At 31.9% G+C, this 17,018-nt stretch overlaps 1 protein-coding gene across 1 annotated transcript; it reads right to left on the reverse strand.

Moving 5' to 3' along the window:
- Nucleotides 1-1,325: 1,325 nt before the first annotated feature.
- LOC139424797 (RNA helicase Mov10l1-like) lies at nt 1,326-9,688 on the reverse strand. Its single transcript, XM_016062085.4, has 2 exons — nt 9,511-9,688; nt 1,326-5,932 (listed from the first exon to the last, which is right to left on the reverse strand). The coding sequence occupies exon 2, from the start codon at nt 5,898-5,900 to the stop codon at nt 2,589-2,591; it is 3,312 nt and encodes a 1,103-aa protein (XP_015917571.2). The 5' UTR covers nt 5,901-5,932; nt 9,511-9,688; the 3' UTR covers nt 1,326-2,588.
- Nucleotides 9,689-17,018: the final 7,330 nt, after the last annotated feature.

A 17,018-nucleotide genomic window follows, 5' to 3' on the forward strand; every position in this document is an offset into this window, starting at 1 on the left:
AATCGGACCCTTCACAAATTTGTTTATCTTCATTATTATTTTGTTAATCGAATAAACCCTTCCCAGGGCAGAAAACAAGAAAGATGGATGTAAACGAATTAAGTTTTGTTTTCGGCACACGAATCTTCCATTATTTGTCCGAAATGAATATTCTGCGTTCAGCAGTATAGGCTAAATACCAAATATTTGTATGTTGCTTCTCTAATTTAGAAGGAGCAATTGCTGTTTATTTTTGAAAATTTAATTTTTTTTAATTATAATTTTACAGTGTTGAGCATAATCTTGTATGTTTATAAAATTTAAAAACTCCTTGAAAAATTTTTTTTTTGCAATAACGGACCCTATTTGCACAAATTCATAAAAACGGACCCTGGGTTGAAAGAATGTGAGTAATTTTTTCACAATTTCACGAAAAACGGACCTTTCACAAAATGTCTGGACAGACCCCTGATTATGTTTCCACTTGAGAATCCCGCAATGTTTATAAGTGAAGGAAGAAAGTTTTAAAAATATTGTAAAGATTCATTTAGAAGAAAAGAAACATCAGAAATAAAAATTGCGAATGAATTTCCGTAAAATAATATTGCTAATTATTTCGCTTTTGTTATCAAGCACGTGAAACGGAAAATAAATAAATAAACAGTTCCTTAATTGCGCACTTTTTAGTGTTCCAAGGCAGTTAAAAATCCCTAACATCATTTTCAACACACTCTTTTCCCTCATCTGTTTTCTCTATTGCTGAAGAACAAAATTATTTTCTTATCTTTAACTACCACACCTGCTCGACCCCACCCTTTTTTCCATTTTGACAGTTTGGATGAAATGACGTTGGGTGAAATGACGGTGGAACCTTCCGGCGTAGTTTCAAACATAAAAAACTATGAAAATCCGGCCAACCAAACATTAAAATTGTGGAAGAGGCGCGTGTATGAAAACGTCACGATTTAGCGAAGGTTTAAATTCTGAATTGTAGAACTTAATTCTTACTTTAAATTGCTGTGAAAATTTCGTAGAATTATAAGCTATGATTCGTAGAAGTTCGCAAATCAATGGTCTTGAGATAAGTGATAAAATCACATGCCTTACTACTAGTTTCTAGACTTAGAGGGAGGATACGAAACAACCCGGAATTCCGGGGTACACAGAGAATACAATCACCCCCGAATTTCTTTCATTAATTTTAATTTTAAAAGTTTTTCCCTGTTCTCCCTTACCCGAGGGAACCCTGAAGGTCTCTTCTAATTATGATTTATTCACTTGTACAGGAAAAAAAAAATTTTTTTTTTTCAAATTTAAACATCCAAAAGATTCATCGAGACAAAACGTAATAGAAAATATTTATTTACAACAGATTTCCATTCAATACAATTTGATTAAGAGATATCAAAATATAAAAATTTTCAGTGTCTATTGAAAAAAAAAATGCATTACTTAGATTAGATTATATTGAATTATAAAATAAAAAATTCAATTACAATAATATTGACATCCTAATTATTCTACACAACTTTATATTTGCCTTTAAGTTTTAAATATCAAACATTTCTTTTAAATGAATAGAAAGATAATGAGAAAATGTTCATAACGTTCAATGTAGTCTAAATTATTGTATGCATTACAACTACTTAATTCAACACTGATTGCTCATAACAAAAATAATGTCAAGAAAACTTGTTTGAAATTAAATGTTTGCTACACTGGATTTTAGGTAGCAATTATCTACCTAAGACAACAAAATATTTTCGATACCACTTTTAATCAGATGTGCTTTTTCCAAAGAAACATTGACTTCATCAGAAATTGTTAGTACACGTGTATTGCTAGACATTTAAATAACTGTTGATATCAAGCTTAAAAGGCATTTTATAAAATGCTATTTTATTTAAAATGGATGTTTGATTGCAGATGTATGGCTGCCAACATAGATAGGAAAAAAATCCAGTAGTTTTACGAAATTACATAAATTTCATGATAACTGTTGCATAATACACTAAATATTTTACATTCAGGGAATTTTAGGGATTTTCATTGTTAGGGTTGTTAGGGATTCATTGTTTCATTGTTAGGGATTAAAATACAAAAACTTCATCACACTAATAACTATAAATGATCTGCAATTATGATTGACAAAAAAGGAATTTGAAATGTTGTTTTTCTATTATTATTATTATGTTAACTCATAATTTTAAATAGTAGTAGACAAGTAACTCATTATTGATAGTTAAAAAAATCTTATAATTAATTTAAAAAAAAAAAAGGAATTCTAAATAAAAATAATCTGAAAATTTTAGAACAAAAAAAAAAGAAAAAAGAATTTAACTGATTGCTATAAATGAGGCTCGCTTCATTATGTTATAGTAATACTTATTTAAATATTCAAGCAAGCAATTGTATAAAAATTTTACTTTAATAGGGATTTTTTTTATGTAGATAACTTATTCAATTTTAGGGAATTTTCTAAAAGGCAAAAAAAATAAGACAGGAGAATTTTTACTATACCAGTAGAAAATGACAAAAACCGATAGTCTACTGGTAAATGCAGTAGAGTTGCTATGTAGATAAATTATTGACTTAAGAATTATTGAATTTTAAGAATTATTGACATTTTGAATAAATGACATAGGTAGTTCACACCCAGTGTAGCAATCGTTCACAACACAATAACGTACAAAAGAGTTCCAGAAAAAGTCCTTAGATAAAATGTGAGGATTACCAACAACAATTAAAAGCTCTTGAGACCTAGTGATGGCAACGTTCAACCTCTTGGGATTGCTAATGAAGCCCAAATTGTACAAGATATCACAGTCAACATACTGGTCAGATGACCTCACAGTGGATATGATGATGGCCCGACGTTCCTGTCCCTGGAACTCCTCCACAGACCCTATTTTGCAAAACTCTAGGCTTAAAGCGGTCATAAGCAATCTTATCTTTTCCACTTGTTTCTTGTAAGGCGCGATGATGCCTACATCGTCCGGCTTCAGTCCGAAGTCGTACAACTTTTGGAGGTATTGAGTGACTTGGACGACTTCAGTGGGATTGAACCACGACGGGCTGTTTTCCTCCCGGTGTTCCTCCCCCTTGACACCGTGGAATATGACTGGGAAGCCTTTTGCGGGGAGGGCACCCCAGTGGGTAAGCAACTCGTAGTTCTTGTCCATGGGGAAGCGGCAAACGATCTGAGAGAAGTAAAACATGTCCGAGGGAAAGCGAATGATGTGCGGGTGGGATCTGTAACTTTCCTCCAGCATGGTTATCAGAAGGGGGTTGTAGCCGCCGTGCTGCTTGTATTCTTTCTCGTTTCGGGAATACAATGGCGTGTTCATGAGCCTCTCCAAAAAGGAGACCTGCAAACCGCAACTCTGAGAATGAGAGGATCGCAGTACAGGTCCCAACTGTTGAGGATCCCCCGCCATGATCACCTGCCCTTCCGTCTGTAAATCGATGAATCCGAGAGCTATGTCGCTCTCGGGTTCCATCAGCTGACCGGCTTCGTCGATGAACACGTGAGTAAAAAAGTCATTGCACAATCCAATGGTGTATAAAGCCCCAGCAGTAGAGCATGTGCTGATAATTATACGATATTGCGTCAAATGGTCCAGAGAATCTTTGTCTTGGCAAAAAGGTTTGATAAAGTCAGGAATAGAATCTACGCTCCTTTGATAGCTGTTGAGCCTCACCATTTCAGACACTTCAATTAAATTGCTTTCGATTATTCGGTGGGCTACCAGATCAGCAGCGCTGTTCGACGGGGTGCAAATAATAATTCTAGAGTTGGGTATGTTTTCAAAAACTTGAAGTACAGCTTCTACGAGAGTAACTGTTTTACCAGTACCAGGCGGTCCAAAAATAACATAAGGCAAGGGCCTACTTCTGCACTCCAGTATCCTCACAACAGCTTCTTTCTGTTTCCAGTTGAGTTTCTCGTTTTTATACTTAATTGTTTTACATGTAGGCAATTCCGAGTGGATTTTTTGACGTTTTCGGTAGTTGTCGTTAGGTTTAGTGGATTTTGAATCAGCATCGATCAACGAATCTTTCAATCTCAATTTTGTGGGGAATATGGCATACTCGTGATTTTCAGCAACATGGTGTACGCACTGATGCAATCGTCTGAAATTTGTACGATTGAGTTCAAATCGAACATCGAATGATTCACCGGTGTAGCTGTTATGAAACGAGTCATTAAACTTTAAAAGAACCTCGTTTAAATGCACTTCATGAATGCAACCTTCAAATGCAAATTTAGAGTTTTGATGAGGCGGCACTAATATTGCTTTATCACCGACAATCAGGGAAGGTCTACCTTCAGCCAAACCATTTACTTCTAGACAGAGATATTCTCCTCTACGTTGAAGGCAAACTTCGGACAAGTCAAACTTTTTCATGTCGTATCGAACTTGAAGTTCCTCCAAATGCAGAAGAGTAGAAAACTTAGTAATGTAGTTATTCATAGTTAAAGTTTTAAAAAGCCACGGAACAACATATCTGAGATCTTCTCGATTTTGCACGGCCCTGGTTAAAGCTCTCGGAATATTTGATGGTGGAAGCTTGTTTGTAAAGTGCAAAACAGGCTTGAAGGGCTTTTTGCCTGGTATTATGACCAAACCTTCACAATCAAGTTTTTTATGCTCACTTTTGCTTTTCATGGAAAATGGAGCTGTCGGTTTTAGTATATGTTGTATAGGATCAACCACTGTAACAGTAACTGTACGTTTGATAAAGAAATCTGAAAACTCAAATAACAAAAAATCTTCGTGTTGGCCAATAGCCTCCGTCTTACAGTGAATTAAAACATCGAATACACCATCTACTGGTATAGTTTGTTCTGAATATATATGTTTGCTTAAATAAAATACACCTTTCTTGTTTTGAAATTGGCAGTTACGTAATTTCAATTCAGCAGAAGACTTGTTTTCGATTTGCACAACCAATCTGTTTTCATGCCCGAGATAGATATTGTCGAAACTCAACGGATCAGTAATGTGTACATCATCCATATATGAAAAGTAAGGTTTGTGGATATTTGAGACGTCATCCGTATCTGAAGTGGTAAGAGAAAATGCACGCCACTGAAAAATCCCCTGCTCACTGGATGCGACCATAGCGGATACCTTTTGCCCGACAAAGAGAGTGACTTTACGACGGCAGGACGAGCGAAAGAACACCGCTTCGTCATTTATTATACCACAGTCATTCTCCCAAGCAGTCACTTTTCCTTCTATACATTTCAACTCTTTAGGTTTCCAAGAAGTGACAGTTTTACTGCAGTCTTTGTATTCAACTGTCGCCGACAGAACGTCTCCGACGATCGGCTCAAAGCCTATTTCGCCATCCTCGAGGCAAAACTCGAAGCCGTCTTTCAATTTACCGTACTTGCCACTACATTCGGACACAGTTTGTTCTATAACCTCGACGCGTACGTGAGCATTATCGTTAAATTCGAAATCTGCTGCCTTGACGGATCTATTATCAAAAGATCTCTTCATTGTTTCTTTGGATGAGCTAGAATTTGCGTGATAATCTTTGCTTTTGTTATTTTTAGCGTTTGAGTTGGTATTCGTAACTGTACTGTTAGGAGGTTTGTGGGTAAACTCGACATACGAAGCAATCCATGCTTGGTGGGGTTCTTTTTTCACAGCATTCACCAGGACATAATCTCCCACAGATAATTGCTTTCTAGCATAAACTGCTTCAAAGGTAAAGAAAACCGATCGATCTACCAAACCGTATTCTTCCAAGCGATTCAAGTTGGTCACAACACCCGTGAATCTTCTTTGCTTCGGATACTTCGAGGAATCTTCTGCAGATTCTTTTGCGGCATTCGAGTTAGATTTCACTTTGTTGCCAGGGGTCCAGTCCCAGGCAAGTGAGACAAATTTCGCCAGCAGAGTAAACATGGTTGAAGCTTAAATGTAGATTCTATCGTAACCTATAAAAATAAAAGAAAGCTGGATTAACAACAGTATATAAACCATTTTTACCTCTGCAGACTGGTAACCAGCATTGGTTCTCGCAATTCCCAACTATCATTATTCTACAACAACTAGTTTTCACACATTTAACAGGCGTTCAGAAAATAAAAATGTGTATATAGGGCGATTCACCTTAAAGAGTATCCCAGTTTGAAATGCTCTGCAACCAACACTATAAAAATGAAGGACCTAGATTATACCATGATTGGCAGTTAAAAATGGGGCTATGTGGCTGATGATTAGAGCAGGACTGCAACTGATCTCTGTAAAAAAAATTCCCGTGTTTTACCTGTATATTATACACAATATATTAAGAGGAAACACACATTCACTCGAATCTTGTGAACTATATTAGGATAAAGATGCTAGTTTTAGTTGCTGGAAAAACTTGAAGAAATAAGAAACAGCTCAACATAAAACAAAATGAAATAATGTAATATAGCTGAACTATCATCTTTAAATATTTCATATTGAGAGGTGAGCATTTTTTTAAAAGACAAAAATAAGAAATAAAATTTCTTTTTTTTTTCTTCAGTTTGTAAGGAAATTCTCATTATTCCCTGAATTTTCCCTGTTACTTTAGCTGACTTTTAAATTCCCTTCCCTGTATTTTCCAGGTTTTCCCTGTAGAGTAGCAACCCTGGATTAACGAGAGGTGAAAATGCTTTGTATACAAGCATTTGTTACATTGCACTTGTTAAAAGTTTGGCAGAAATAAACTATACACAGTCAAGTTTAGTTTTCTTTTTAGCTTACCCAAGATTAAACAAAACAAAACCCACTTTATCACCAATTGGTCACATTAGGGTCAAGTGTCAGCTTTTTCAAAAATCATAAAAATTATTTTTTCTTTAGCAAAATCCATGACTAATTTTTTCAAAGAAATATCAAGAAGTTGTGAAATAAAAAAAATTATCGCTTCTATATTCTGTTAGAAAAATATCGCTACTAAATACCACTATCGCTAACATTTTTTAAAGCTCTTATTAGACAGGAAAGTTTGGGATCATACAGGCAGTCATACTCTTGCAAACACCTGTCTTCCAGCAAAGTGTAAATACATGTTATAAAATTAGGAGAGTAATTATTTGTGATAAATCTTCGTGCACACACATTAAATTTTATTTAAAAACAACTTTTAAAATCACAAATGTTAAAAGTTTTATGAACACCTATATTGTATCCCAATAATACACCCTCCATCAGTAAGTAGGATTGTAAAACAGAAATGATTAAATCTGACAGAGGTTACATCACACTAAAGAGATAAATATGCAGTTTAAGGTAAAATTTTAATTTGATTTGACTGAAAATTAAATTGTTAATGATTTTGAAATACAGTGAACTGTCACTACTACAATATCCTACTGTCGATATATACAATTTAAGCTAAAACATTAATTTGATTTGACAGAAAATTAAGTTGTTAATGATTTTCAAATACAGTGAATTGTCGCTACTACAATATCCTACTGCCGATACTATATATATACAGTTTAAGGTAAAACATTAATTTGATTTGAACGAAAATTAAATTGTTAATGATTTTCAAATATAGTGAACTGTCGCTACTACAATATCCGATACAACAACAACTCTCTCTATTACGAATAATATTTTGTGGTCCTGACGAACTTTCATATGAATTAATGTCACGTCCATCTCAATATTACGATACTCTCTGAAGCAATAAACCCCTGTAAAATGATTCCCCCCCAAAAGANCCCCCCCCACCCAAAATTTCAACCTTACTTTCTCCATTTAGTATTGGTTTTCAAATAATGTAAGAAATCTTATTTTATCATGTTTTGCGATTTTTTCATTTTTTTTTTCTGACAAGAAAAGACTCACTGCTGACCACCGTAAGAGCTTCCATTCGTAGAATTGCCTCCCTTATCTTTTAAGAAGTTACAGATGTAATACTCTTATCTGATTTCATTTCCTTCATGTTAAAAGCTGACCATGAGTTACAAATGACCACAAGCATCACATTAACACCTGAAAGAGAGTTTCTTCCATAGAGGGTGGGAGGAGCACCATTTACAAACAAAAATCATTTTTGTACTTTGTTGTTTTGTACAAATCAATGCATACTTTGTTGGTTGACTTAACAGCCACAAAAATGAATAAACAAATAAAAATATATGATTATTTTCAATAAAAATGATTTTCAGGTATGTTTGCAATCTTATTTTATTTAAATTGTTTTTAATATTTAATCTATCTGCAAATTAATATATACATTTTTAGTTAATACATACATAACATTAAAAACAAAATCTTATTGTGTCCCCCAAAGTAAGTAGGCTCTTGATATAACAATATATCCCTCTACAGCAGTGTTTCCCAAACTTATGACTTTTGTGCACCCTTTCTAAATTTTTTGTAACACTGTGTACCACTAATTAAAAAATCGCACAAAAGTTAAAAATCACAACTGGCTGTTGACATCATTATTAACTGGTAACTCTGCAAAAAATAGCCAATAGAAAAATACGTAATCGTAAATTTTCATGACTTTGTTTTTAAATAAAATTTTTTTTAAATCTTCGTTTGTTCAGGTTATCAAGATATATGTTTGATCAAGATATTTCGCATAAGAACGTTTCTTATTTGGAATTCTCCACTGATTTGTTCCCGTACTCCTGGGAGTAAGCATACCACACTTTGGGAAACACTTCTTTAGAACAATATATTTATTTGGTCCCAAAAATAGTGTTGTAGCGAGGTTTTTACAGTATTTGAAAAATATAGTATAGCAGCAAGATCAAGCAATAGAGATGATAATGTAACTCTCACAAAAAAATTGAATTAGTATGACGCAACTTCTGTTACATTAAATCATCATTTTTATCCCACTGATGATGGATGTGATACCGAAATGAATATAGGTTTTAATAAAAATTTTACCATTTGCGATTTCAAACTTTTTCTAAAATTAAATTTAAGAGGATGTATATATATTTTTTTATATACATAACGGCAGGTACTGAACTTTCGTTCTTCACCCCGGAAGATGCCGTAAGTGCTGCTCATTTAACATTACCCAGTGAGCACCTGTGAACCTAAGTCACGAAGGCAAGCAACATTACCCACGCCACACTGCCACAAATACCCATTCATAGGGTGGGCCACATTCACACACAACAGAGAACAACACATAGAGAGAAACATCCATGCCCAGAGCGGGATTCGAACCCACAGCCATTGGCCTTGCAGTCAGACACGCTAGCTGCTCGACCACCTAGCCGGCATTCAAGAGGATATGGGAAAGCTAATTTACAAATATGATAATATTATGGTAATCGCATCTGTTTGTTGTACGATTGTAAGCAAAATTTCTCTTTTTTCACGATCTATCATTTTTTCACATGATATTAGTTTAAAAATGTCTATCATTTTTATGGTGTCAGGAAAATGTATTAAAAATTCATACTGGTTGTCTCTGCAGAGTATTTGAAATTGAGATAGCATTAATTTGAATCACCCTGCACAATAAAAGAAGGTTTTTATCAGTTCCAACAAAATACTTTACTTTGGACTTCATAGCTGAATCCAAATGCATTATGAGTGATGTTTGTACACCCTGGACACCCTTCAAAAAAAGTGAGGAAACATTTTAATATTCAAACATTACACATGTGCAAAGGCCTATACAATCTTATAAGCTGTCATACATATTTTAGAAAAATTAAAATTGTTTTTTTATTACCTAATTTAGGATCATTATTAAAAAAAAGAATAACTGTAAAAAAAAAAATCAAATTTTTAAAAAAAAATTATGAGTACATGTAGTATACTTTGATTTAGCAAAAGAAAGATAAGGAAATAAAAGATTTTCTTTTAAAACTGGAAAACAAAAATTTATTGACTTTGTCACATTTTTAACAAGACATTAAACAAACAATTACAGCTATAGTTTGTCTAAGCTAATAACTCCCTCCATCACAAAGTCTGAGGCTGCCTGGCGCTATGGAAACAAGAATGGCGCATTTCTGAGAGGGTAGTTTCACTCTAGGTTTAACACGATTGATCGAAGAAAGAGATTCCCTTTCTCTCTCCGACCCGAGCGAAAAACCACTTCAAAACAGTGGCCCCGCACCCCTACTTGAAATAGTCCTACCTCGTTACCATGGTCACCACCACAGGTCCAGACGAATGTCTGGAGGAGTTCTTATTTTGGACAAACTATACCTGATCTATGTATTAATATCTAGTCAAAAACATTAAATTTAAAAAAAAAAAATTCTCATTTCTTATAAATATATATATATATATACTTGTGTGCATTGTTTAAAAATAGCCTTATAACTTATTTTCTGTTTGAAAGTGATCAAGAGAAAAGGTACGCTAACAAGCTATTCAATTAACTTCCATCCACAAAAAAAATATCCCAATAAATTTTAAAAAGAAAATATATATATATTCATACAGACTTCGCTTTTAATACTAACTTATGAGACCACAACGACACGTTGTATAAGTGCAGTATGAAAAAAATAGAAGGCAGATCCAGTGTTTTCCAATTCCCTATTCTGAAAAAAATGTCAGATCATATAAAATATTTATAAATCCCAGGTCAAATGAATATTAACAGGAATAACCGAATTAAAAAGAGCGAAACCTAATAAATAACATGCAGTATTTCTCTTATGTAACTGAATTAGACACCATTAATGGACACACAATGACAGTAACTAAATGAATACACTAAGATAAGGCCGAGATAGCCTGGTTGGTAGGGCACTGGGCCCATGTCCAAGAGGTTCTGGGTTCGATCTCCGCCAGCCGAAGACTTCCCGTGTACTAAATGGTGACTGATGCACATTAAATCTGTCGAGTCGCAAAGTCCTCCATGTTCCCATAACAAATCAATACCTCTGGGGGTACTGATCCAGGAATTTCTTTGTCTTGGTTCAAAAATGACAAGGCTACGGAGTTGAACATTAGTAGTCGTAAACTTAAAATTGGGTCAGCTGTTCAACGTCTGATATAAAATACACTAAGATAGCAAAACAAACTACAATTTTTTAAACATGTTTTGTTTGATCATAACTTAATTTTTTACTTGTCCCAGATGCATTCCCCCCCCCCTTTTAAAAGCATAAAAAAATTATTATTAAAAATGCAGCTGCCTTAGTAAAATGAAATTTTTTAATCAAGCTATTTACATTTTAATTAGCCTAAGCTAAACCATTAAAAAATAATAAAATAATTTATGATCTGATACTTTTTTTATTAACTTCTGTAGAGTTAATTTGGATAAAAACCCAAGCAGTTAGTAAGGTGGTGTTCGGGATTAAAAAAAAACGACACAACTATCTTGCCACTCACCTCCAATAAATCCATTACCTTTCATCGACAGAATGCTTTCTCTACAAAAAAATGAATGTCAAAAATGTGCCTAGAAGACTACCTACACAGGTCAATATGCCACTAAATGGCTCAAAAGAGAAAGGTGTGCATTGACTAGTAAGTATTTCCACGAAAAATATGAAATATTACATTACAAAATTTGTTGATTTTTGGACACTGTTATATCAAATACGTACAATGGTACTACAGTCTATGTCATAAGCATCGGTCGGAGCAACTGCATTTTTTTGTAGTTGACAACTACTTTATTAAAAATATAGTTAACTATAACTACAAATACTTTTTTAAATGTCATGACTACAGACAACTTTTGTAAAATAGTCTTCATTTCACTTCTTTTAGGAGACTAACTTTGCTAGTAAGTTTAATTTACATTCACATTCAAAATGGTTTTGATTGGATTATTTAAACATGAGGAGTTATTCAGATATAATTATTCATATTTACACGAGCAAATTTGTTTATTCTAAACAATTTTGCTACGAATTTGTCCTTTCAACAATCTCAAAAGTTCTCAACAGCAAATATCAATTTTAAAAAATGCTAGGAAATCAAATATTTGCAGTTTTGTTATGGTTTGGTGTTTTTTCACTTCTGCTAAGAAATAAAGTACACTGAAAGATACAAAGGAAGTATGTTCCCTTCTATTGGAATAACATGCACCTATTCTTTTAGTGCTTCACGACTGTACAATTGCATTCAAAGGTAAGGCAATTCCAATTGGAGGCATTTAACTGGCAAAGTTTAAACACAAAAGATTGAAAAATTCTCATTTTCATATTACTAAATCACACTAAAATAAGCGCTGGCCAAGGCAGTTCAACACTTTCATCACGGGTCTTTAAAGTTTCTTTGTCTTCCGGATCGGGTTTAAAACTACAAGGCTACAGAGTTGAACATAAGTAGCCGTTAAAAAAAAAAAAAAAAATTAAAAGGGTATTTTTATTTAATTTTTTCAAATTAAGTTTCTTCTTCTTTTTTCATTATTTTTTTTTGGATCTTCACTCTCCATGTACAGCAAATGCAAGTTAGTTCCATGAAAATGTCCTCCTCGAAGGCCAAATTTCTCCCAATACTTGAACCAGGAGTTCCTTTGTCTTCTGGATTGGGCTCAAAACTATAAGGTTACAGAGTTGAACATTAGTAGCCATAAACACAAAAAAATTGGCTCGGTTGTTCAACAACGGTTTATGAAATAAAATAAAATAAAGAAAATGAGAAGGGTATTTTTATTCATCTTCTGTATCCTTGAAAACAGAACAAATTATCCTGGAGAAATATAATTACACTTGTGATTTTGATTGCAAGATTATCAGAAATCAATGAAACTAACAAATGCTGCTAACCTTTACAGAAAAAAAAATTCTGCCATGTGGAAGGCACCAATATTAAAAATCATGTTAACATTCAGCCACAAATGCATTCTCATCACGTCAATAAAATTTGCTCCAAAAATCATTTGAACTTGTTGTTACAAAAACTATTTGAACTTGACTCATTACTAAACTAATGTTAGAGCTGCAATAGCTCAGGGGATAAAGCGTTTGCCTCCCAATGAGGTGAACCGGGATCGAATCCCAACGTTGTCTGGTCGATAAGAATTCCGCACCTGGCTTGCACCGACCACAATCCTGAAGTGAAATATCCTCAGTGGTAGACGGATCATGAGTTTGAATCCCCTTGCCGTCAGGCTAACCAAAAGGAGGTTCTCGTGGTCTTCCTCTCCAAGGAACAGAAATGCGGGGTAGTTCCATCAAAAAAAGTCCTCCACGAAGGTAAATTTCTTGTCTTCTGGGTTGGGTTCAAAATTTCAAGGCTACAGAGTTGAACACTAGCAGTTGTAAACCCGAAAATTGGGTCAGCTGTTCAACGACGGTTACATATATATTTAAAAAAAAATTAATGTAAAAGTAGGAATCACTTCAAACTACAGTATTGAATCACAATACTCACTGCTATTTTTAAAAAGTATCGCACTACATTCATGAGAGATTATAATTTTATTTTTGGTTCATCTCATTTAAATATAAACTTAAAAAATTAATTTAACACAAAAACATTTATTTCGATATTAATTTACTTTAAAATGACAGGAATATCTTACATGTATTCATTTAGTACTATTAGTGCTACATTTAAAGTGCCAAATTTCAATTGCAAATTGAACAATAATTTTTTTGGGATTTCAATAAAAGAAAAATAGGAGAAAATGAAATTTATACTTTACTTGATGATGCAAGCACCCAATGAGAAAAGAATTTCTCAGCGGTCTTTACCATCAGTCGTTTAGCAAACTTACTTGTTTAAGAGAACGTATATGGTCATCAAATTTAACTGATTGCTTGTTAGCGTTTTTATGACCCCCATTGACAAAATGGCTCAAAAAATAGGATAAAAAAACAAAACACAACAACTTAGTGTTTCTTTTTAGTTTTCTCAGAATAAAACCATTTTAAAATCAAAGGAAAGATTTCTTCACCTTTGAAGAATAGTGAGCAATGGAAAAAAAGTTCTTGGAATAAATAAATTGTTAATAAATTCACTTAAATAAGATTATATGACCACTTAAAAAATAAAACTGATGAAAACGAAAACAGACAATAGAAAGCTCAAAACTTATAAGTGAAGGATCCTCTTATAAATCACATTAAAAAATTCACTTTACCCAATCTTTATTTATCCAGGAAGTTTCTTTATTTATTTGTATCAATACGTTTTGAAAAGCGTAATAATAGAGATTTTTTTAGCTGTGCAGAAGAGAGAAAAAACTGTGAATGATCAAGTATGAAGAAAAAAAAATCAGGAAAATATGTTAAAAAAGGAAATGAAAAACTAAACTTTGCTAATATGTACACCAAAAAAAAAAAACAAATACTGGTTAGATCAACATAACTGACTTAATAGAAATACGACGAAAAATATAAAGCAATTATTGTTTCATAAATGTACTACAGAAAAATTTTCAAGAATGTGCAACACTTTCTTTATTAAAAGGAAATTCACTAAAAAAAGTTTAATAAGAAAAATATAAAATCTCTTTAAGAAGTACTCAAGAAAGTTTAAGTGAGCAGTTCAGGCAAGTCTAGCTTATAAACAAGACACGTTTTTAAATCTTCTATAGCCCATTTATATTTTTTATCGAAAAAAAAAATCTTCATACATAATTTAAAAAAAACTATTAATTACAACAAATTAAATCTTTAGTGCTAAGATTAACCTAGGTAGATAATTTTCCTGTACATAGGTACAAACAACACACCCTAATTAAAGTCACATGATCTATTAGATATTAGGTAATGTATGCATTACGGAAATTTTCTTGTAGAATGTTTCAAAATTATAATGTACTCACATTGAAAATACTTTGCAAACCATATAGAAAAAGAAAATCCAATTTAATTTAAATTTCGAAATATCAGAAGAGTAAGCATTAAATTTAGTTTCAATTTCAAACATTCTTTAAAGAAAAGAATCATAACTTCTAATGGCAGTTAACGAAATTGTCATTTAAAGATTGATTAGATAAACAATAAGTAACAAGAAAAAACTGATAATAAAGAGATTGTATAAGTTATATAGCTTCCAACATTTCAATAAGAAAATGGCGATACATTTTTCATAAAAAAATTACAGCACATTTAAAAATATGTGAAGCACTTTTTACAGAAAAATTGTTAATTCTACATTAAATAGCAATAAATTTAAACTAATGTTTAAAATATTATTTCTTAAAAAAAAATAAAGTCTCAAATTCTCACATGGGAGGTTTCTTTCTTGAAGGTAAATAAATAGAACCTTTTAAGTTTCTCTAATTGTATGTATTTTGTTTAATAAATAAAATTTAAAAAAAAATTTCTAAGAGAAATTTTAAGCTTTGGACAAAAATTATATTAGTATGAAAATATTAATCAAAATACAGAATAAATTTGAGTCATAACTTATCAATTTTGTTTGAGTGTTTCTTCACAATAATATATTCTGAAGAACATGTTTTGATATACCCACTTTACCCCACAGTGGGGTAAAGTAGGTATAGTTTTAAAATTAGTATATATTTCATTAAAAGATCTATGTAAATATTGTTTTAGAAATAAAAATGCTTTAAATGCATCCTAATTATATTTAAAAGAATAAATGCTAAAAAAATTTCTTTTCTTCATATTATTAAATTAATAAATTTAAAATTTGCCTAAGCCTACCCTTAAAAAAATATTTGACAAGCAATTTGATTATTATAATTTTTTCTTAAAATTATTCTGACAAGGTGATGTGATATCAATGTAACAAAAAACTAAATAGAAATAGAAACATTTTTTAATACAAGAAGAATTTTTCCACACAAAATTCAAATGAAATGACCAACAACAAACTTCTGGTGCAAAATCACATCACAAATGGTGAAAAAGGGCAAGAACCGCAATTTTTGATGTAAATTATGTTAATCACTTTAAAAACAAAAGTCAGTAAAACTCCAGTTAATTTATAAATATGGGACAAGAAACTAAATTACTAACATAAATGTTAGTTTAATGCAATTAATTAGAAAATTAACATTTTCTAAGATATCCATTAATTAAAAATCATTAAAAAATAGTTTTAAATATTTCTTAGGAGTGGAGGAAATAAACATGGAAAATTAACAAAAAAAATAATAATAATTTTATTTTTTAAACAAAATATTATATTACTTAATTTAAAAGTTACTTACTTACAGTGGGAAAAAATTAATTACAAAACTTATAAGGAGTAGACAGACTAACTATCAAAACTAAAAATCTTGATAAAACAAATTATTAATGTTTAGAAATAAAAACATACTACACAGAATTAACAAGCAATAATATTTTTTTAAAAAAAAAACTTCGATTTTTTTCGTTACATCAACACAAGATTTTAACACGTACTACAAATATATATATGATCTTTAGTTAATAAATATCCTTATATAGTTGACCCTTGCATCAATTAAAATTTTGTCAATGAACAATTACAGTCAAATTTTTTTTTAATTTTAATGCATTCAGAATCCCTCAAAACTCCCAGAAAACATTTTATTACTTTTCTAAGAAGGCTATTTATTTAGTTATTTTCAATCAAAAAACGCTTACTTTCGTTTTCGCCTGAAACGGGGAGTCACGTGATTATTCACGAACTGACGTCACACGTGTCCATCTGCCGTTCACTTACAATAGCTGTGCTGCGAAAACCAATACGTTCTTGCTTTCGTTTAAATTTTCTAATTAAATCCAACCATTTTAGATGGTCTAAAGCTATCTGTATAAAAAATTGCGCCTTAATATCGCTTAATAAAAATGTGGATTTGATATAACGTATTTTTATAATGTTAAATTTCAGTGGTACCCACTGAAACATTGTTAATACTTGACGAAATTTTCTAGCTCGGAATATTTAAGATTTTTTAGTTCAATAAAAAAAGNAAAAATTTATAAAAGAAACAGAATGCATTACCTTGAAACATTTTATTTTACTTTAGATACTTTTACTTCAATCAATAGTCAGGGCAGTAGTTTAGCTTTTAGTTTGGTATCCTACATTCTTGCACCATTTACTGTTTTTCTCTCTAAATATATAACCAAAATTCATATAATCAATTACAAAAATTATTTAAAAAACAATATAATATAAAGTTGAAAATTCATAATACAG

This window comes from Parasteatoda tepidariorum, chromosome 10, assembly GCF_043381705.1.
Source record: "Parasteatoda tepidariorum isolate YZ-2023 chromosome 10, CAS_Ptep_4.0, whole genome shotgun sequence".
Classification (NCBI taxonomy): domain Eukaryota; kingdom Metazoa; phylum Arthropoda; class Arachnida; order Araneae; family Theridiidae; genus Parasteatoda; species Parasteatoda tepidariorum.

What these genes read in the sequence shown, in the direction of transcription:
- LOC139424797 (XM_016062085.4), bottom strand. Translation starts at nt 5,900, where the DNA reads ATGTTTACTCTGCTGGCGAAATTTGTCTCACTTGCCTGGGACTGGACC.